Below are 22,936 nucleotides of genomic sequence, written 5' to 3' on the forward strand. Positions count from 1 at the left end.
GACACCCTGACACGCCGACCCCGACACGACACCCCGGCACGACACCCCGACCCCGACACCGACACCCTGACACCACACCCCGACCCCATATATATTTGTGTTGATTGGGTGTATTTTTATTATGGTCATGATTATGATACACTTAGATTATATACATATTATTATGTTCATGTCAGGTATCCAAATTTTTTATGTTGTACATTTTCGTTTACTTTTTGTCATTGCAGGTGTTGATAGGATGGTGGGCAAGGGTCCAGAGCGCCCCGATCCTCCTGCGAGCACTACTGGGAGGGGTGGTTCCATTATTCCAGCCCAGCCCCTCCGGAGAGCGCTCCTAGACAGTATGCACACAACTGCGGCGGGCGCTTCTTCTTAGGTTGGGAGAGGTCGTGGGAGGACGAAGAAGCCTGCTAGAGGTGGACGTGGCAGCGGGAGAGGTAGGAAGGCTGTTACGCCTTCCTCGCCGCCACCCTCAGCTGATTCACCCAACCACAGGAGTGCTCCGTCTGACGTGGACCCATCTCGGACTCTGGTCCATGAGCCTTCGGTCGCTGATCCTTCCCCCCACCAGACTCGGGTCGCCGATCCTTCGCCCCACGTGAGTTCGGTCCCAGAGTCTTTGTCCCAGAAGACTCCGGTCACGGGGTCTTCGTCCTAGAAGACTCCGGTCACGGGGTCTTCGTCCCACGAGACTCCGGAGGCTAGTGGCCCGGAGGATGGTAGCGAGGACACCTTTTCAGATGATAGCTACAGCGACGACGAGATGGTTGAGAAGGGCAAGAGGGTCTACAAGCGTGGTTGTACAAAGCTCCCGCCCATGCCGACGACCCCCAACCAGAGGTGGTTGATTGCGCCTAAAGGGTTGAAGTAAGTGCATTTACTATTTTTTAACCTTTTGCCTTCATGTTCCTTCAAATTAATATCTAATGCGTTGGCCTTGTCATACTGCAGGGGCTGGGTACGCCCCCGTGGTGCCTGTAGGCCCAACCAGGTCCTTGGTGTGCTTTGCCGGCAGCACTTCCCTGGGTCGATCACGTTGCCCGGTGAGGGTCAGGTTCCACCGCTAGCACTGACCTGGGAGCTGTACTCGGTTGCCCCGGCCCCACCGGAGGAGATCGACGGTGTCTTGTGCGAGATGGTGGCCGACATTGTGTTCCGTCGGTTTTGGGTAATTTCTTCTTCACGAAATTAAATATCAACACTACCTAGTGATTGTACTAATCAGTGTTGTCATGTTTGATTGCTGACCTTCTACAGGGTTTCAGAGGGAGAGCAGGAGGCCGCGTGTATGGTTGTCGAAAGCGAGTGCAAGCGCCTACTTCAGAACTTAAGGCACAAGGCTCGGATGCAGGCCGTTCGAGACTACTACGCCTCGAAGGGTATTAGGAGGGGCAAGAAGAAGTGTCGCGGAAAGTTTCTGAGTAAGGAGAAGTACATGCAGGTAATTACCTATTCTTAAGGCCTTGAACTTAGTTTTCTTGATTTGATTCGTAGGCATAGCGCTGAAATTTCTCTTGACTCACTTAGGTGCCCCCGAGATGGTGTGTGGATAAGATGGACTGTTGGGAGGCGTTGGTGGATGCGTGGTGCTCTCCCCAATGGAAAGTCGAACACCAAAGGGCCAAGGATAAGCGCAACCAAATGGAAGGTGTGCCACACCATCAAGGGAGCTCCAACCTGTTTGAGTACGGGGATAACTGGGTATGTGGTTTGCTACATGATTCATGCAATTCATTCTTCATACTAGCAGTTATCCCTTCCAAAATGACTTAATTAATATGCTTAGTTAGTTAAAAAATGGCATAACTACCTTGGATAGTTCATTTATGACATATTTAGCTCAAAAATGACATAATAACCTTAGATGGCTCTATAAAATGACTTAATATTCTTTAGTTAGTTAAAAATGGCATAACTACCTTTGATAGCTCAATAACGACCTAAACTAATCTTAGCTAGTTCATTCATGACATAATTAGCTCAAAATGACATCATAACCTTAGATAGCTCTATAAAATGACTTAATATGCTTTAGTCAGTTAAAAAATGGCATAACTACCTTCGATAGCTCAATAATGACCTAAACTAATCTTAGCTAGTTCATTCATGACATAATTAGCTCTAAAATGACATAATAACCTTAGATAGCTCTATAGAATGCCTAAATATGCTATAGTTAGCTCTAAAATGACATAATAACCTTGGATAGCTCAATAATGACATAATTAGCATACTTTGGTCAAAATGGCATAATAATCTTGGTTACCTCGAAAATGACCTAAACTTAGCTTATTTTCCTCGAAAATGACATAATAACCTTTCTTAGCTCCAAAATGACCTATTTACATAGCAATATCATTCTTCATGCTAGCTTGAGCCCTTAACTATTATTTTGTTCCTCTCTCTTAGGCGCACCACCACAAGAAGCCTGTGCCAGGTCTGTTCGACCTCTATGGCATGGCCCATATGGCCCCGTACAAGAAGGCCAAGCCATTCACGGAGTCTGACCTAGATGATCCAGAGAGCTTCACCAACAAGACCTCCCACCACAAGCTTGTGAAGTACAGAGACAAGGGGAAGGCAAGGAAAGGGGAGGACTTTAACCCGAGCCAGGATCCTTTTGATACAGAGCTGGTGATGATATCTGGTGGCGGGAGGTCCCATGGCTCTCAAGCCATTGGTGATGGACTGATACGTTGTCCTAAGACTCTCCCGCGGATCAAGAAGCGCCTGAGTAGCTCTGATCCTGAGATAACGCCTCATGCATGGCCCGCGGAGATCGCCATGGTGGTTAGTTATACGGTCTCTCTCACCTTTCCTCCATTACATTATGTGTGCGTCCGTCGATGATTACAATGCTAACGAGGAGTGGTGTGTTGCAGGCTATTGTTGAGAAAGAGAGATTGAAGACGAAGGCGCTTGTGGAGGAGGCAAAAAGGGAGGCACAAAGGGAGGCGGCGGAGAGGGAGAGGGAGATGGAGGAGAGGACGGCTAAGCTGTTGGAGGAGGAGAGGAACCGGAACGACAGCACTAACCGGGCCCTATACGAGCTCATCGTGGTACGTTTCTTGTGCATATTAGCCCAATCATGCACGTAATGTTCGCATTACTATCTAATATGACTGACTTGTGAGAACCAAATGTGCACACCATGTGCGAGAAAAACGGTCAGGCCCCTCCGCCGATGCCCCAGATTGCTCCGGCGACCACGGTGAGTTTGATTTGAATGGTCGTTGCTTACTACTATTCACATTTCAGTTTGTGAACTTGCTAACGAGACATTATTGGAAATGATCTTTGGTGCAGCATGGCTCCCGACAAGCATCGACCACTCCTTCTGCCAATGCCGGAACCCCGACCGGTCCTTCACCTCCGTCTGGCACTGGCGCAGCCCCGACCATTCCTACACCTCCGTGATAACAGTATTTTTCTTCTTATTTAGCGTGTTTAGTCCGACATAATTTAGCCTATTTAGTCCACAAATGACATAATAAGATGAACAAAATCAAGGAAGAGGAAGGAAAGAAGGAATAGGAAGAAAAGAAGAAGAAGAAGAAGAAGAAGAAGAAGAAGAAGAAGAAGAAGAAGAAGAAGGAGGAGGAGAAGAAGAAGACTAGAAGAAGAAGAAGATCTTCTTCTTCTTCTAGTCTTCTTCTTCTCCTCCTCCTCCTGCTTCTTCTTTTGATGTTCTTCTTCTAGTCTCCTTCTTCTCCTCCTCCTTCTTATTCTTCTTCTTCTTCTTCTTCTTCTTCTAGTTTTCTTCTTCTTCTTCTTCTCCAAAATGAAGTTAGCTCTAAGTTATATCAAAAATGGCATAATATGCTTAGTTAGGTCAAAATGGCATAATTAGCTAGGTAAGCTCAAAAATGGCATTTTTCTTCTTATTTAGCCTATTTAGTCCATTTATGACATAATTTAGCCTATTTAGTCCACCAATGACATAATAAGATGAAGAAAATCAAGGAAGAGGAAGAAAAGATCTTCTTCTCTTCTTCTTCTTCTTCTTCTAGTCTTCTTCTTCTTCTTCTTCTTCTAGTTTTCTTCTTCTTCTCCAAAATGAAGTAAGCTCTAAGTTATATCTCATAATATGCTTAGTTAGGTCAAAAATGGCATAATTAGCTAGGTAAGCTCAAAAATAGCATTTTTTCTTATTTAGCCTATTTAGTCCATTTATGACATAATTTAGCCTATTTAGTCCACAAATGACATAATAAGAAGAAGAAGAAGAAGTTCTTCTTCTAGTCTTCTTCTTCTAGTTTTCTTCTTCTTCTCCAAAATGAATTTAGCTCTAAGTTATATCAAAAATGGCATAATATGCTTAGTTCACTCAAAAATGGCACAATTAGCTAGGTTAGCTCCATTTTACCTAAGTATGCTTACTTCTTCTTCTTCTTCTTCATTTTCTTCTTCTTCTGATTCTAGTCTTCTTCTTCTAACTTTCTTGTTTCCCATTTTGCAGATTTAATTCACTATATGGAAGCTTGCATGGATGGAGTGCTTGTTTCCCTTTTCTTTTTTTCGTTTGTATCGATGAAAAATGTGGAACTTGTTATATGGATGCATGGAACAATGTGTTGGATGAACATTGTGATGTTACTGTAATATGTATGGATGGAACTCTGTTTCTTATTATGTATGTATGTTGTCATGGATGGAGCAATGTGTTGGATACATCATATGTCTGTTGTGCATGTGAAAAAAAATATGTATATCTGTGTGTGAATTCCTGTGAAATAAATGGATTCAAATAAAAACAGGGGATATGTAGCCTGTTTGCCGTCCGCTAGCAGACGGCAAAGAGCTTCGCCGTCCGCTAGCAGACGGCAAAGAGAACACGTGGAAGCTACCTGTAAAACCTGGGAACATTGGCTGCCTATTTGGACACTTTGACGTCTGCCAGCAGACGGCAAAGATTCAAATCACGTTGCCGTCCGCTGGCGAACGGCATAGCTGGCCACGTGGAAGCTTCCCAGTACTGCCTAGCTGAGCTCTTTGCCATCTGTCAGCGGATGGCAAAGAGATTTGACTCTTTGCCGTCCGCTGGCAGACGGCAAAGAGCGCCGTTAACCCCCTAACGGCTCTCACGCCACCGCACTGCCGTCCGTTGTCTTTGCCGTCTGCTGGCCTCGGATGGCGGACGGCACAATCCTTTGCCGTCCATTTCCAGGAAGCGGACGGCAAAGAAGGCCTTTGCTGGCACGTGTTTAGACGGGCAGTTTGCCGTCTACTGGCGGACGGCAAAGAAGTTTGCCGTCCGTGATCCATGCCTTTGCCGTCTGCCATGGCGGACGGCAAAGAAGCTGATTCCAGTAGTGACAGTGTAATGGTGTGTCCGAACGTCGTAACCGTACTTTATTAGATATGGTGCGATCTATGATGTCTCTTACTGATTTACCGCTATCGTTTTGGGGTTATGCTTTAGAGATGGCTGCATTCACGTTAAATAGGGCATTTATCTAAATCCGTTGAGACGACACCATATGAACTATGGTTTGGCAAGAAACCTAAGCTGTTGTTTCTTAAAGTTTGGGGTTGCGATGCTTATGTGAAAAAGCTTCAACCTGATAAGCTCGAACCCAAATCGGAGAAATGTGTCTTCATAGGATACCCAAAGGAGATTGTTGGGTACACCTTTTATGACAGATCCGAAGGCAAGATATTCATTGCTAAGAATGGATCCTTTCTAGAGAAGGAGTTTCTCTCGAAAGAAGTGAGTGGGAGGAAAGTAGAACTTGATGAGGTAATTGTACCTTCTCCCGAGTTGGAAGGTAGTACATCACGGAAATTAGTTCCAGTGATTCCTACACCAATTAGTGAGGAAGCTAATGATAATGATCATGAAACTTCAGATCAAGTTACTACTGAACCTCGAAGGTTAACCAGAGGACTATCCGCACCAGAGTGGTACAGTAATCCTGTTCTGGAGGTCATGTTACTTGACCATGACAAACCTACGAACTATGAGGAAGCAATGATGAGCCCAGATTCCGCGAAATGGCTTGAGGCCATGAAATCTGAGATGGGATCGATGTATGAGAACAAAGTGTGGACTTTGGTTGACTTGCCCGATGATCGGCAAGCCATAGAGAATAAATGGATCTTCAAGAAGAAGACTGACGCTGACGGTAATGTTACTGTCTACAAAGCTCGACTTGTTGCGAAAGGTATTCGACAAGTTCAAGGAGTTGACTACAATGAGACCTTCTCACCCGTAGCGATGCTTAAGTTTGTCCGAATCATGTAAGCAGTTGCCGCATTTTATGAAATTTGGCAAATGGATGTCAAAACTGCATTCCTTAATGGATATCTTAAAGAAGAGTTGTATATGATGCAACCAGAAGGTTTTGTCGATCCTAAAGGTGCTAACAAAGTGTGCATGCTTCAGCGATCCATTTATGGACTGGTGCAAGCCTCTCGGAGTTGGAATATACGCTTTGATAGTGTGATCAAAGCATATGGTTTTATACAAACTTTTGGAGAAGCTTGTATTTACAAAAAAGTGAGTGGGAGCTCTGTAGCATTTTTGATATTATATGTGGATGCCATATTGTTGATCGGAAATGATACTGAATTTCTGAATAGCATAAAAGGATACTTGAATAAGAATTTTTCAATGAAAGACCTCGGTGAAGCTGCTTATATATTGGGCATCAAGATCTATAGAGATAGATCAAGACGCTTAATTGGACTTTCACAAAGCACATACCTTGATAAAGTTTTCAAGAAGTTCAAAATGAATCAGTCAAAGAAAGGGTTCTTGTCTCTGTTACAAGGTGTGAAGTTGAGTCAGACTCAATGCCCGACAAATGTAGAAGATAGAGAGAAAATGAAAGTCATTCCCTACGCCTCAGCCATAGGTTCTATCATGTATGCAATGTTGTGTACCAGACCTGATGTGTGCCTTGCTATTAGTTTAGCAGGGAGGTACCAAAGTAATCCAGGAGTGGATCACTGGACAACGGTCAAGAACATCCTGAAATACCTGAAAAGGACTAAGGACATGTTTCTCGTTTATGGAGGTGACAAAGAGCTCATCGTAAATGGTTACATAGATGCAAGCTTTGACACTGATCCAGATGACTCTAAGTCACAAACCGGATACGTCTTTATATTGAATGGCGGAGCTGTCGGTTGGTGCAGTTCCAAGCAGAGCGTCGTGGCGGGATCTACGTGTGAAGCGGAGTACATAGCTGCTTCGGAAGCAGTAAATGAAGGAGTTCATATCCGATCTAGGTGTAATACCTAGTGCATCGGGTCCAATGAAAATCTTTTGTGACAATACTGGAGCAATTGCCTTGGCGAAGGAATCCAGATTTCACAAAAGTACCAAACACATCAAGAGACGCTTCAATTCCATCCGCGATCAAGTCAAGGAGGGAGACAGAGAGATTTGGAAAATACATACAGATCTGAATGTTGCAGACCCGTTGACTAAGCCTCTCTCACGAGAAAAACATGATCAGCACCAAGACTCCATGGGTGTTAGAATCATTAATATGTAATCTAGATTATTGACTCTAGTGCAAGTGGGAGACTGAAGGAAATTGCCCTAGAGGCAATAATAAAGTTGTTATTTATATTTACTTATATCATGATAAATGTTTATTATTCATGCTAGAATTGTATTAACCGGAAACTTAGTACATGTGTGAATACATAGACAAACAGAATGTCCCTAGTATGCCTCTACTTGACTAACTCGTTAATCAAAGATGGTTAAGTTTCCTAACCATAGACATGTGTTGTCATTTGATGAACGGGATCACATCATTAGAGAATGATGTGATGGACAAGACCCATCCATTAGCTTAGCGTTAATGATCGTTTAATTTATTGCTATTGCTTTCCTCATGACTTATACATGTTCCTCTGACTATGAGATTATGCAACTCCCGAATACCGGAGGAACACCTTGTGTGCTATCAAACATCACAACGTAACTGGGTGATTATAAAGATGCTCTACAGGTGTCTCCAATGGTGTTTGTTGAGTTGGCATAGATCGAGATTAGGATTTGTCACTCCGTGTATCGGAGAGTTATCTCTGGGCCCTCTCGGTAATGCACATCACTATAAGCCTTACAAGCAATGTGACTAATGAGTTAGTTGCGGAATGATGCATTACGGAACGAGTAAAGAGACTTGCCGGTAACGAGATTGAACTAGGTATGATGATACCGACGATCGAATCTTGGGCAAGTAACATACCATGACAAAGGGAACAACGTATATTGTTATGCGTTTGACTGATAAAGATCTCCGTAGAATATGTAGGAGACAATATGAGCATCCAGGTTCCGCTATTGGTTATTGACTGGAGATATGTCCCGGTCATGTCTATATAGTTCTCGAACCCGTAGGGTCCGCATGCTTAACGTTCGATGACGATTTGTATTATGAGTTATGTGATTTGATGACCGAAGTTTTTTCGGAGTCCCGGATGAGTTCACGGACATGACGAGGAGTCTCGAAATGGTCGAGTGGTAAAGATTCATATATTGGAAGGCTACATTCGGGCACCGGAATGGTTTTGGGAAGTATCGAATAAGTTTCGGAGTACCGGGAGGTTACCGGAACCCCCCGGGGAAGTATTGGGCCTTAATGGGCTTTAGTGGAAAGGAGAGAAGGGCCACATGGGGAGGCAGCGCCCCCCCCCCCATGGCTGGTCCCAATTGGACTAGGAGGGGGCGGCGCCCCCCTCTTTCCTTCTCCCATCTTCCTCCTTCCCTCTCTCCACCTTGTTGGAATAGGAAAGGGGGGAGGCCAAATCCTACTGGGACCGGGAGTCCAAGTAGGACTCCCCCCTTTGGCGCGCCTCCTCTAGGGCCGGCCTCCTCGTCCCCCCTCCTTTATATACGTGGGAGGGGGGCACCCCAAAGACACACCAAGTCTTCTCTTACCCGTGTGCGGTGCCCCCCTCCACAGTTACACACCTCGGTCATATCATTGTAGTGCTTGGGCGAAGCCCTGCGCCGGTAACATCATCATCATCGTCGCCACGCCGTCGTGCTGACGGAACTCTCCCTCGTTCTCAACCGGATCAAGAGCTCGATGGACGTCATCGTGCTGAATGTGTGCTGAACACAGAGGTGCCATACGTTCGGTGCTTGGATCGGTTGAATCGCAAAGACGTTCGACTACATCAACCGCGTTACTAAACGCTTCCGCTTCCGGTCTATGAGGGTACATGGACACACTCTCCCCGCTCATTGCTATGCTTCTCCTAGATAGATCTTGCGTGATCGTAGGAAATTTTTTGAAATACTACGTTCCCCAACAGCAGCCACCTCACACATCCCAAAAAACTGTCTGAATCCTTCAGGTACCTGTCCAAACTTCACCATCACTGTGTGTAGTTTCCCAATTTCCTGTGTGTCGTAGGTTCAGTTTTTAACATTGATAATAGCTTTAGTTCCTAGCAGATTGAAATCATCAAACTTCTGGAGTTCCATTAGTCTTGCTTTATTTGAAAATCTCATCAGGTAGGCATTTCCCCATGTTTCTTGCATCTCCACTGCCAGTTCCAGCTAAACATATACCTGAATCCTTTCAAAAATTGTGTCTCATTTATCTCTCCAGAGACCACTCTGATGATGGCCATGGGGTTAGCTTGCTCAATGTTCAGCACATCTTTGGAGTTCTATACCAGCGAAACCCCCAAACATCTGGCTGCATATCCTACAAACTGTGTGGTCACGCAGGCGCGCGTCGCGCCGGGGCTCGGCAAGGTCACTGCGCAGGGGAGGGGCGAAGGCGCACCGTGCGCCACGTCCCCAGCACGGGACAGTGGAGGGTGGAGCGAGTGAGAGGGCGTCAGGGCCTCTCCAGCGGCGTTGACGAGCTCGGTGATGCGGCCCAACCATGCGTTGTAGCCAGCGTCCGTCGGGCGGTAGCGAAGCAGCTCACGCACCATGACCAGCGCGACCTGCATGTTCATCTGTCCACGGCGGGCGTGGGAGGAAGATGTTGTGGTGGTGTAGCCATCCTGCTGCACGGAGGGGTGCAAAGAGGATTCATGTTGCTCGCAAGCGGCAAGGTCGGTGGCGGCGGCACCCGCGGCACTGGCAGAGTGGTGGCGACCGTCGCGGCCCGTAGGCACGGTCTGGATGAGGCGAGCCACCCGGCGCTTAGCACGGACACGCGCGAGCGTCAGCCATAGGGTTGGCGAAGTGGGAGTTGAAGCGGAGCGGGAGAGCAGTCGCGCCCCCCTACCTGGCGCGCGAAATGTTGGAATCGGGGCTCCGGGGACCCAAGAAGGTTCGAACTCTGGGGTGAGCTCGTTCCTACCGCCGTACTCAGCCTCACAACCTCACGGTGATGCTCCAGCGTGCTCGAGCTAAGGAAGAAGAACAATGGACACGGCAGTTTACCCAGGTTTGGGCCACCTTGTGGTGTAAAACCCTACTCTACTTGGTTGGAATTGCTTGGGGAGATGGAGTACAAGCGTGTAGCTCTAGTTGCCAGAACCGGTCCCTCTCTACGGTGGCACACTGCCCTCTCTTATACTGGCCTTGGTCCTCTTCCCCGAAAACACATGGCGGAAAGGGTTGCCACAATGGCCAATTCGAAGGGGAACAGGGTTGCAGCTTATCCTGACTAAAGGCGGTCTTCGCCTGCAAAGGCCTCCTGTCATGACGTGCTGATGGGCTCGGTGATGACCTCCGTCCTGGCGAGCCCGTCATCTTGGTCCTCTTGCACTGAATGGGTAACCTTTGGGGACTGCTTTGGGAACCGGTGCGTTGTCCTTGCTCCCTTAGCACGAAAGGGAAAAGCTTCCTCATCCGCGCCTGCTGGCATGCCTCGCGAGGCGGGAGTCCCGCGAGGATCTTGCTTGTGAAGTCCGATAGTGGGCCGCGCGCTGGGCCCAGGCAGAGCGCCGCAAGCTGGGCCGCAGGCAGACGGACATGGGTACCCCCAGTCCCATGGGCCCGATAGGGACAAGGCAATGCCTTGTCTTAGACCTCGAACATGCTTAATAGGATGACCGGAAACACCATTTAGGAGCACCCTCGAGGAACACGTGGACAGCAAAGCGGCAACCGAATCACGGAATCCACTCGAAAATCCTCGCCTTTATAGAAGATAAGAAACGTAATCCCGTCGCACCGACTGTTTTGTTTGTTTGGAGGCTTCGTGCAAGGTTTCTAACGTGCATCAAATTTGTCGGGTATGCTTCTCTTGCTGAACACGTTTTGAGCACTCGAGATGAGGTTGTTTATATGTGACCCGAGCCATACGGCAAACATCTTGATACTTATCTTTGCGATGGCGTGTATTAGACTACCAGCGCTATACTCGGTGATGCCTTTCTCCCCCTTTTTTCTCAAGAAAGGGCCACGATGGATAGGGTAACATTTATGGATTAAGCCATCGAACGTCGGCCAAATATAGAGGTTCTTGAATAGATTAGAATGACCTTCATAACGTCATCTTTAGTAATGCCCAGGCATTTCTAAACGCCCGTAAAGCCGTCCGGTCCGAGTGCCTTGTCTTGAGACTCCAAACCCTCCCAATTAAAATCTTGGGATCAAGATCATTTCTCCAATTTCCAAAAAAATAAAATCAAACACTTCTCCAATGCGATTGATAGACAAAACTCTTTCTACTTTCTCTAATCTGCCTATCGTTTCGTTTCCCATCCTTCTCTTTCCTAATTAGGCTTAGACATTCATCTTATCCTACGACGGCGGGGCCGACGGCGATGCGCGCGCTGCCGAGATCCTGGCACCTGCCGAGGGCGGCGACGGCACCGAAACAGCGGCACGTTGGAGTGAGCTGGAAGCCGCGCGCGTGTCGACGGAGTCCCGTCACAGACGTCGCTGCGGCACAGGATCGGGCTGGACCCGGGCCGGGTGACGGCGGTGCCGCCTCGCTCGCTCACCGTCCAAAACGAAGACGTGGACGGGACCCACGTACACCGGCCACGCAACGGAAGGCCACGACCGTTGCTACTTTCTACGGGCTGGATCAAGTCACCGATATCTTTCCAGGAGCTACTCAACCGAAAATTGCTTTTCGAAGGCCACCAGCAGAAACATATCATACGGGAGATATACCAGCAGTAGCGCATACTACTACTACCATGCTAGCACTAGCGAACAGAGGTGTTTCCAGGCAGTGGATTGCACCCTTCACGCACAGATAACGCCACGCCCGTGCCGGCACAAAAAGAGCAAAAGGGCAGGCAAAATATCATTACTTTTTGCCACGAAAAGGAGAGAAGAATCGAGCAAAAAGGCCGGCACTAGATCATCAGCAGATGCTTAGGTGACAAGGGTTTTTCATCCGCCATGCATTTGCATCTCGTTTCTGCCCTTTGGGACCAAGCAAATCGATCGATCCTGCGATCATGGCCGACCACAGCAATATAAAAATCACGTTTAAAATTGGCCGGCTTTGGAGTAAAACATTACCACAGAATCTCTCTCCGCTCTCTCATTTTGTATGTCACGTTGGGAGAATTTAATGCCAACGAAACTTTCATCTCAATCCATATCCGTGATCTCCAGAGATGGCAGCGGGTACAGTGTTGCTGTCGAAGAATGATAAGGAAGACTTGTCTACTTCCGGAAAACTGATAATGTGGCGACACCGACTCTGACCGATGAACCGGTCCACCAACACCGTGCATTTGTGGATCGAGATTCCCCGTCCTGCAGCTTCTAGCAACAAACCCATGAGCAGTTATGGAAGTTTTAGCCACAAAATAGCTTTGGTAATTAGTTGATGATTGCATACATGTATATCATTATCTTCTCCCGTATTGTTCTGAACCCACTGGTTTCTGAATTGCTGTGTGCGAGGAAAGGAACTGCTGGATCTTGTGTGCCAACGAACTAGTACTGAATTTTCGACGCTGATTGCTTCATATGCGAAATTCAGACGACCTTTTCTATTTCGTACTAACAATCTAGGATGCATTACAGATATGGCGTAATATTTCAGCTCCAGATAAATCAGCTGGCTCATGGACAGGCGAAGAAGTGTCGAGGAAACTGCATGTGTTGCAACTGTATCTAGTTTAGTCATGACACAATTTGCTGAATCGATTCCACATATTATTTTCAGCACACGCATTAGCCAGCGCCTGACATCAGCATTTCGCGTCTTCGCAGCGTCACGACTGAATTTTCGTAGCGCCCACTGCACCTCTCAGATTAATTGGATGAGATAGGAATGATAATTCCAAGTGCATTTAATGTACTACTCAAAGATTTAGTCTCTGCGCACATAAAGAACTGTATATCTCCAAGTAGTAGCACTATACGCGTCCAGATCCATACGGTTATTGGCAACATATATCATAAGTATCGATGATGATTAATTATTCCGTGTGGTTATCCTTTTCACATTTGGACCGCCGATCGATCCACTGGTGCTTAGTGGCTAAGCATCCGGCGGCAGCGCATTTCCTCCGAGCGCAATGCAATTGGAATATACTGCTCCGCACAGTCAAGCATTTGGTTTGGATTTTACTGCAAGGCTTCCACAGTCTTCGTTAAAAATTTGTCTCGTCGATAACTCCGCGGATTTACCAGCTGCCAGGCCTGGTTACCCACTGCGTAAAAACAGTGCATTTTCACGTGCCGTTTCGCGCGCTGTCCAGTAGCGGCACGTACGTGGCAGCCAGTGACACTGACAGAGGACAAGGATCGATCGATCGAGCTCGGCCCGGTGAGAAAAGGATCTTCACACTTGCGATTTAACCCTCGATTCGACAACGCAGACGGGCATGCTTTCGCGCCGGAACTCGTCGGCCGTTTTCCTGAATTTTGTGTGGTTGCTTTTGGACGGCCTCGCTAGAAAAAGTATTTCCTCTGTTCAGAAATATAAGTCTTTTTAGACATTTCAAATGGTCTACAACATACGGATGTATGTAGACATACTTTAGAGTGTAGATTCATTCATTTTGCTCTCACGTATTGAAAATCTCTAAAAAGACTTATATTTTGGAACGGAGGGAGTAGAAATTTAGCAAGACGTTAACGCTCGTGGTTACTGGTATCTTTCATGGCCACTGTAGAAGGGGAATTCCGGGACGAGTCATCGGCCGCTCGATCGCTCTTGGTCACACACAAAAACAGCGGAGAAACTGACGTGTACTAGCTAGCTAGTTAGAGCGTACGTAGCACCGGCACCATCACTTACAACCACCTTACTGGTTCAGCCGTTGAAATTTTCTCCGCGTACGTGTAGATAATCATCACCAAGTCGTCTCGGTCCGTCGATGCCGTCTGACATCATTAGCTGGGTGGAGAGATTAGCCGGGCATCATTAGCAGAATAACACTAGGTGACTATAGTTACCAACCTAGGAGTATTAGCGCTTGATGATTGTAGTTGTTATCCGGGATGCTCTATCATTAGCGAATCATGAGGGACATTCTCATCCGGACGGTAATAAGAGCTTTAATTTACCGCCGTTGGATCACTGCGGAGCAATTAATCACCATTAATTAGCAGCTAAGCATGGGGTGCGGTAAATAAGTGAGTAAAGCTCGCCGAGCCCGCGGCTCCGGTCCGGCCGCAGGTTGGCTTCCCCCGCACGCCAGTCCGTAGCTATAAAACCACCAGCACACCGCCGCTCCATTCCAGTGTTCTGAAGCCCAAAGCGTCCGATCAATCAGAGAAAATCATCCCTCCATATCTCTCCAGCTCTTCTTCCTCCTCCTCCTCCTCGTCAGCTCCCGAGTTCTTCCTGAGCGAAGCAAGCCAAGGCAAGCTAGGTAGCAGATCCAAGAAGGAGAAGCGATGTCGGACGTGACGGCGGTGATGGATCTGGAGGAGGAGGAGCCGCGGCTGTCGCTCCCGCCGGGCTTCCGCTTCCACCCGACGGACGAGGAGGTGGTCACCCACTACCTCACCCCCAAGGCCGTCAACAACGCCTTCTCCTGCCTCGTGATCGCCGACGTCGACCTCAACAAGACCGAGCCGTGGGATCTCCCCGGTGAGTACTACTACTCCTCGATAGGAGCGTTCGTTTGGTTCGATTTGCAGCGCGCTCATGGCCGGCGGTTCGTTTTGTGCAGGGAAGGCGAAGATGGGGGAGAAGGAGTGGTACTTCTTCGTGCACAAGGATCGCAAGTACCCGACAGGGATGCGCACCAACCGCGCCACGGAGAAGGGGTACTGGAAGGCGACGGGGAAGGACAAGGAGATCTTCCGCGGCAAGGGCCGGGACGCCGTGCTCGTCGGCATGAAGAAGACGCTCGTCTTCTACACCGGCCGCGCGCCCCGCGGCGATAAGACGCCCTACGTCATGCACGAGTACCGCCTCGAGGGCCAGCTGCCCCACCGCCTCCCCCGCTCCGCCAAGGTACGGCCGCCCGCAAGATTCGATTTTGCTTTTCCGTCTCCGGCCGTCTCCGGCGGCCCGGCCGGCCGTGTCGATCAATCGAGCCGCCGTAGCGTCCGATGATGCTGCCGGCTGGACCACGCGCGCTCACATGTCGCGCTCCGGATTTGTTTCTTGCTTCTTGTTTTCCTCGTGTTGTTTTCTCAAGCTTGCCTGTTGCGTGCGCGCGTGCAGAACGATTGGGCTGTTTGCCGGGTGTTCGACAAGGACTTGGCGGCGAAGAATGCGCCGCCCCAGACGGCGCCGGCGGCCGTCGGGGTCATGGAGGACCCGTACGCCTTCCTCGACGTCGACGACTTCCTCAACAACCCCGACCTGCTCAACAACGCCGACCTGCCGATGCTCATGGACTCCCCGTCAGGCGCCGACGACTTCGCCGGCGCCTCGAGCTCCACCTCCAGCGCCGCCGTGCCGTTCGAGCCGGACATGGAGCATCTTTCCATCAAGACGGAGCCGCCGGTGCCGCAGCAGCAGATGCAGAGCCCCAACTACTTCTACATGCCGGCGGCGACGCCCAACGGCAACCATGGCGGCGCCGGGTACTCACCCTACCAGGCCATGGGGGACCAGCAGACCGCGATCCGCAGGCACTGCAAGCCGGAGGCGGCGTCTTCGTCGGCGCTGCTGAGCCCTTCGCTGGGCTTCGACGCGGGGGCGCTCGCCGGCGCGGACACCTCGTCGTTCCTGATGCCGTCGTCGCGGTCGTACCTCGATCTGGAGGTCATGGACTACTCCAACATGTGGAAGATCTGATTGAATCCATCCATCTCTCCGATGGACTGGAGCGTCTCCGTTTGCTGGTAGCTATAGATGGTTAATTTGGTTGGTGCTAGCTCTTGGATTGATTAGTTGCTTCATTAACTTTGATTAAGGATTGGGTTAATTAGGCGCGCGGCGATGATTCGAGGGGGATCGTCGTGTGTTTGTTGTTGACGCGTGCAAGGCATAATGATGGCCTGTGAGCGAGGGAGTGCTGATTAATCTTAATTAGGGTGTGGTATCAAACTGCTAGGAGGCATCTGTAGTTTGTACATAGGTACCGAATTGCCATCATACAGTTCAGTGATTAGGGGATGAATTGGAGGGTGAGAGATATACCGAGACCGACTTGATTGATGAATCTGATTGTGTGTTAATTGAAATGAATTATTCCCCTTCTAATTGTTCTATTTATTTGATCGTTGCTTGATCTTAGTATATGTCATGGTTGATTCTGGGGTCATGGTTATTGGACGGTTTTGTGTCATTCTGCGGTCATGGTTATTGAACGGTTTTGTGTCCGGTAACCGTGTTTCCTGATCCAACATAGATGTCTTTACCAAGCAAAATGTACCAAAATTGCTTGAAGATTTTGAAGCGTAGGATCATTTAGCCATGGCACAATGGTAGTTTCATCCCCTTCCCCTGTAGAGGTCCCGGGTTTGATTTTTTTCTAAATATAGCAAGAATTGGTCCAGACGGTTCTGGTCCGTGATATGTTTACCAAGCAAAATATACCGGAATTGCTTGAAGATTTTGAAGCTCCCAATCACGAAGCCGTGGCAGAGCAGTTGTTCCAACCCCTTCTCTTTATAGGCCACGGGTTCGATTTTCCTACATATAGCAAGAAGTGGTCGGGACGGTTCGGACCGGTGACCCGTAGGGATATAGAACAACGTGTGAAGCCATTCGGGTGCGTTAGCGAAATCTTCGTGTTTGATTCCACTTCACTTTAAAGTGTAATAACTTTTTCCGGAAAAAAAACCCTAACTATTTCCATGTTGAAGATTTTGAATACAATTTTTGTGCGATTAGTGACCAATTCAGCCTTCAACACACCACTTTCTTTGATTGAGCTCGGTTCATCATCTGCGGACGAAAATTTCTATTGGATTTCTTATAAACTGTTGGCTCAATTGGATTTTTTTTTTAGGTTATGTTGGCTCCATTGGATGGGCGTGATTAGTTGTGTTGTGGCGCGGCCTCCGAAACGGACCAAGAAGCATGGGGCCTCGATCGCCCGTTGCTGTCGCGCAGGAATCAAACCGTTTCCGTGCATGCGTGTACCCAATCATCCGTCCGTTCCGAGGCCACGGGCCACCAGGCCGTCGGCGTCATCGAGCCCACTTGCATGCCCGCGCGCGCGCGAAGATAAACCCTAATCAAATCAGTTCCCCGCGGTTAATTGGCCAAATGGGAATGCGAATGCTTCTCGTCGTACCTTGAGTAGTTAAACGACGGGCCCCTTCCCACTTGCTCCTACTAGTACTTGCTGCCCGCTAGCTGGCCGTGCGTGCTCCCACGCGCTTCCGCTTTCCGTTCGACGCGACGCGCAAGAAACATCGAGCCCGTTTCTCTCCGCTCCCTGAACCCGATCGATCAATCCCTCGCCGATCGACGCACCGGCTGACCGACTCACGACCGGCACTGCCGTGGGTGGATAGAGGCAATATGCAGCGCACATGCTGGCTATAAAAACGGAATATTCCGTCCATCCTCGCACCCACAGAACGGGATCTTTTACCGTGACTTTTTCTGTGCCACGCTCGCCAGTTGTTGGTGTTGGGTCGGTAGAGGAAGAGAGCCAGGGAACGAGCTAGCTTGGCGTTGGCGTCTTTATCCATCTGCCCGCGTCGCCGTCGCCACGGGATGGATGGCGTCACAGCCTTGGGCTCGGTAGCTTTCCGTTCACACCACATCCGGGCTGCTTTGCGGCGGCTGCGGCTGCGGCTTGACCTGGGCGTGGCCTGCGCTGCGCCGTCCGCTCCGCTGCGGCGTGTGCGCATGTGACGCGGCCCTGGACCTGGCTCCTGCGCGGGGCGCGCGCGCTGGCCGGCCGTGGACAGCCAGCTGCATCGTACGCGTATCATCTTCCCCGGCTGTCTCGCTTGTCAGTAGTACATTTCTCGAGAAGGTTCTTTTCTTTTCCTTCAGTAAAATTGCTTTTAAATTGTTGACTACTCAGTGAGAATACAAGTGCTCCAATGTGAGCCACCGCAGGGGTTGTTGAATTCTTTCTTTACCATTCATGCTGATCCACGCCATTAGTTAATTTAGGTTAATTAATATTTCCGACGAATGTAATGACGAGGTAATAATATTAGTGCTAGCAAGTAGCAGCCGTGACGCGGTGGCTGGCTAGATCGTGATGCCCAGGTGCGTCCACCCAGGCGTGTTGCTTTCAGCTACATGATTGGAGTGAACTGGGTCCCCGGACCTGACAAAAAACGCACTGTACCACCCCAAAGATGCAGAGATTAAGAGTTGGATTCAGTCATGATTAATTCAATTTGTGATGCATGGCTCCAATAATTAATAGCTCGACGTAGGGCACGAGCCATCTTTGTCAAATGACGAGACACTTTTGTCCGTTCCAGCAGGGTACAGATCGGTCGTTTTAGGGAATCAGTGCGTGACCGGTTGTCTACTTGTATGTGTGATCGATCGTCTCTTGTACTTTCTGCGAGGGTCCTACATTTGCCTGCATATATCCGGCTGAAGACACGATCAGAGAATATATAATGCTGGCATGATTCCGATCACTCGTGAGCTTGCATGATTAACTAACGCTGTGCAGATGGATGCCTCCTGAGGAACATCACATCGACCAGTCGTCTATTAGCGCGGGAACAAGACAAGATGGATAGATCATCATGTCCTGCGTGCCTACGAATTTGAAGATACGGCTCCCTAACGACCCGAGAAATGAACCATGCATGGCTAATGGCTTAGCTATTGATCGAAGACAGGTACACATAATCGACCCTACGTAAGTAAATCAGTGCCGCGCTTGAGACTTCAACACTAATCATTGCAGTGTTAATCATTAAGTTGCATAACGCTTTCACATAAATGAAATTGTAAACTGATTATTGATTGATTTGCTTTCGGCAGCACTGTCACTTCCCGGCCGTCGTCAAACACGGTTGGATACTAGTTAAGTTTACGTCTTTGGGAAGGGTGGACACAGCGAGGATTTGCTGCTGGCTTCAAGCAGAGGTCACCTCCGTCTCGGTTAATCGTACACGCACGAGGTGTTGCCCGTTTTCTTTCTTTCATTGTACTTAAACGCGGTGATGTGCCTGCCCTTCCAGAAGTATTACTATGGCCTGCTAAGCACACTACTCAATCTGAGATAAATGAGACAATGACCTGGGCTCCCGATCTCCTCCCTCCTCGAGCCACCAGCCCACCACCACCCCTCTCCTCGACCCCCTCCCTTCTGATCTTCTCCCTCCTGATCCGATCTAGGGCTTGGACCCGCCGCCGCCCCTCTCCTCGCCGTTGTCGGAGCTTCGCGGGGCATAGCCCAGGTGGGGGATGCTGGCGGCGTCGGGCAGTGCCGTAGCTAGGATTTTCCCACGACCCAGGCCAGCTTCGTTGGTACAGTGAACACTATAGCTACAGTATGACACTGTTTGCTACAGTCAAAGAAGGGCTGGCTCTCTACGCCCCAGGCCACGGCCAGGGCAGCCAGGGGCCTGCCTACGCCCCTGGCGTCGGGTCCTTTCCCCTCCAGGGCTCCGAGGGTTGCAGTGGAGATCCATGCGGGTGTCTTGAATGTGTGCGTCGTCTGGCATCGGCGGCGCAACGGTGAGGGCCCCTCCGTCGTCCATGACTCACCAAGGCGGGGCGACGGTTTTGGGCGGTGCCGGGGCTCCGGTCGTGCGGTTTCCCGGCGGCAGACATCACCAATGGGTGTGCTGGATGATGGAGGTCAATCTGGTGGTCCAACCGGGGATGGGCACGAATTTGCCAGCGAAAGCTTGGTTCGGCCTCGGCCAGAACCGTCAACGGCGGCGCCCGCAGGCGTCATTACCTCGTTGGAAGGGTGAGGCGATTCGCGTTCCCTATGTGCCCCAGGGGTAACCCCATATTCGGGCTTTTTGGATTGGATGATTACTAGTTTCACGTGTCGTCACCCTCATGGGGGCATCATCTTTGGGGGTGTACACCGGCTAGAGGGTTAAGTGTTTGGCCTAGTGGTTGGGCGCATGTCTCCATATGCGCTTCTCATGTGGTGACCAAGGTGGAGCGGCGTGCCATGTACAGTATCGACGACCGCGAGTCTTGCCGGCAAGGTGGAGCGGGGTCTCTGTGCTGGATACCGTTTGATGGGCACGCGTAGGAGTCATGCGCTGTGTTCGGCGTCGTGGTGGTGTCGACGACAGATGGGTCTGTGAAAGATAAGTCCTTTGATTGCTCCTGAAGATGGGACTGCGGAAGAAGGTGGCGATGGATTTTATAGTGTGCACATGCAGTGGACGCTGATGGTCTGCTCGAACAGTTGGTGCTCCGGCTAGCCAGCGGGCGGCTTGGTGGGTCGACTGGATTTCTTGGTGTGCGTGGCACGCGATCAGAGCATATCATCAATCTTGTGGGTAGGGCGACAGTTTTTGCCAGGAAGGTGGCGTTGGGTTGATCTATGTATTTATCTTGTAAGATCTAGTTGAATAATGAAATAAAGATGACTATTTGCATCACTCGATGTAGAGGCCAGGGGTAATCCTCCTTTTCAAAAAAAATCGAGATATTGATACTCCCTTTACAAAGAAATATAAAACCGTTTACAGAGGGAGTATCCTGCAAATTACTGATGTTGCTATCTGAATATCATTTGAAGTAAAATGCTAATTAATGCTTATTTATGTCTCTAGGCCGCACTCGAGTGCAAGTCACAATGAAGAAGAGAGGAGTTGTATATCCTTGGTCGAGAAGTTCTCTTTTTTGAATTTCCTTGGTCGAGAAGTTAGCTCGCTGGCTTCTTCAGTAAGTTTGATGTTATTTTCTATTTTTTTAATTGTGCATTATGTTTGTTCATAGATATCAACTTTTTTTTTGCGGGGCTAAGCCGAAAACCCGGCAAGGCGGGCCACCTCATCACAGGTCATTTTTTACAAAAAAGGAAATTAACGGTTACTCGGGAAGAAATGCACTTTCTAGTCTAAGGGGCAGGAGTTATGGGAATTCATCCCATCATTTATTAATAGATTGCAATGGATATACCACCAATGGTAATGGGACGCATGTTGCAACATTAACCGCTTTTTGGCTACTTTAGGAAGTGTGATGTTGCTTTTTTCGGGAGTAACTGGCAGAAACACGACCTTTACAACAAGCTTTTTGGCGGGGCAAAACCGAAACCCGCATGAAAAGGCATGCCGACTATTCGCGCAAAAGGAAACTATATGAATTATGCATGTGGATGTCTGCCAAGGCTTAGTGTGCCACCGAAAAAACCGCTATACACGTGTGCTTCCTAGTGTGAGGGGTGGCAAGAAATTCATCCCACCATTAGTTTATGCATTGCAATGGATTGTCCACGAAACATGATGGGAAAGATGTCCAACACTGCCTTCTAGCTGTTTCAGTAAGCTTGATGTTGTTTTTCATATATTTTTTCGAGTAACCCGCGGGAATTCTGTTGGAGCTGGGCTGAAAATCCGCACGAAACGGCAGGCCCATAACTCGCGCAAAAGGAAACTACGCGATTTATGCACGCGGATGTTCGTCTAAGCTAGGTGGGCCACCTCACGGTAGATCATTCGTTGGCCAAAAAACAGAGGGTTCCTTGGGGAAAACACATTTTCTACTTTAAGGGGCGACAAGGAAATTTATCCCATGAATTTACCGATAGACACATGTCCCAACTTGACCACTTTTCTGCACCTTCGACATGAAAGGGGCAAACCTTATAGCCATAGGTACGCAACGGTTTGTTGCTCGCAAGACACAAGTGGCAGTCTGGGCTCTGGGTTCAGCCCCTTATTGCAAGATTTTCCTAAGTGGATATTTTTTTCCAGATATTTCGAGCCATGCAATTTCCATCCTTATTTTTGCCGGGCAAAAAGCTTGCCCATGACCAACAAACCGCAACCACCCCGCACAAAAACAAGACAACAAAACTACATCCTGTAGGTTGAGCTGGTTGAATATTCAGTAGAGATGCATGATCTAGTTTCCAGCGGATGGAATCATGGCTGGTTCACGCTGTGTAGACTTGAACAGCGAATTGTTTAGTAAGGATACAAATCAAGGTATTAACTAAATATATGATAGCACACTTTTCTACAATATTTTTGGAGCTCGATTGGAGGATCATGTCATCACTCATAATTGAAACGGATTTGAAAAGACTATCAACACAGGGTTTGAGTGCCTTGGTGGGCCACGAGAGAAGGTTGTAACCAGAAGTCTCATTTCGTCCACGAGCTTGCCCTCCACGTCACGCCTGACGTGTCGATGTGTGCTAGTTTAAATCCACACGCGGGCACGCTCCCTACACACTCCACGTCATGCGGTAGCTGGACCATGGAGCAACGGGAGCCCCGCCCCTCGCCTAATGGTTTTGTAGTAGTAATTTTTTTTCTTGGAGACCAAGTACGTAGAAGGGAAAATGGAGAGATGAGTAGGAGTAGATGCCACCTGGATAGGCCCATACGTCTTTCTATACGGGAAAAGAGAGAAGAGAATGTGTCGTGTACAAGGGATAGGGATGTCCGGATGTATATGCATCTGGTGCCTCTACGCCACTCCAAAATCCTTGAGATACAAGGCCGGTCAAAGAAAGAAAATTATGTGAATATTTTTCAGATGCACTGTTG

At 48.8% G+C, this 22,936-nt stretch overlaps 1 protein-coding gene across 1 annotated transcript; it reads left to right on the forward strand.

Annotated features, from left to right (window-relative positions):
* The first annotated feature begins 14,590 nt into the window (after nt 1–14,590).
* LOC123051524 (NAC domain-containing protein 92) lies at nt 14,591–16,526 on the forward strand. The gene is made up of 3 exons (XM_044474418.1): nt 14,591–14,945; nt 15,028–15,314; nt 15,528–16,526. Exons 1-3 carry the CDS (start codon nt 14,750–14,752, stop codon nt 16,104–16,106), a joined length of 1,062 nt encoding a protein of 353 aa, XP_044330353.1. The 5' UTR covers nt 14,591–14,749; the 3' UTR covers nt 16,107–16,526.
* Nucleotides 16,527–22,936: the final 6,410 nt, after the last annotated feature.

The sequence above is a fragment of the Triticum aestivum genome, chromosome 2D, assembly GCF_018294505.1.
Source record: "Triticum aestivum cultivar Chinese Spring chromosome 2D, IWGSC CS RefSeq v2.1, whole genome shotgun sequence".
In the NCBI taxonomy this organism is placed as follows: domain Eukaryota; kingdom Viridiplantae; phylum Streptophyta; class Magnoliopsida; order Poales; family Poaceae; genus Triticum; species Triticum aestivum.

What these genes read in the sequence shown, in the direction of transcription:
- LOC123051524 (XM_044474418.1), top strand. Translation starts at nt 14,750, where the DNA reads ATGTCGGACGTGACGGCGGTGATGGATCTGGAGGAGGAGGAGCCGCGG. An exon ending in CGAGCCGTGGGATCTCCCCG is followed by an intron (nt 14,946 to 15,027) that starts GTGAGTACTACT and finishes CGTTTTGTGCAG; the next exon opens with GGAAGGCGAAGATGGGGGAG. An exon ending in GCCTCCCCCGCTCCGCCAAG is followed by an intron (nt 15,315 to 15,527) that starts GTACGGCCGCCC and finishes GCGCGCGTGCAG; the next exon opens with AACGATTGGGCTGTTTGCCG.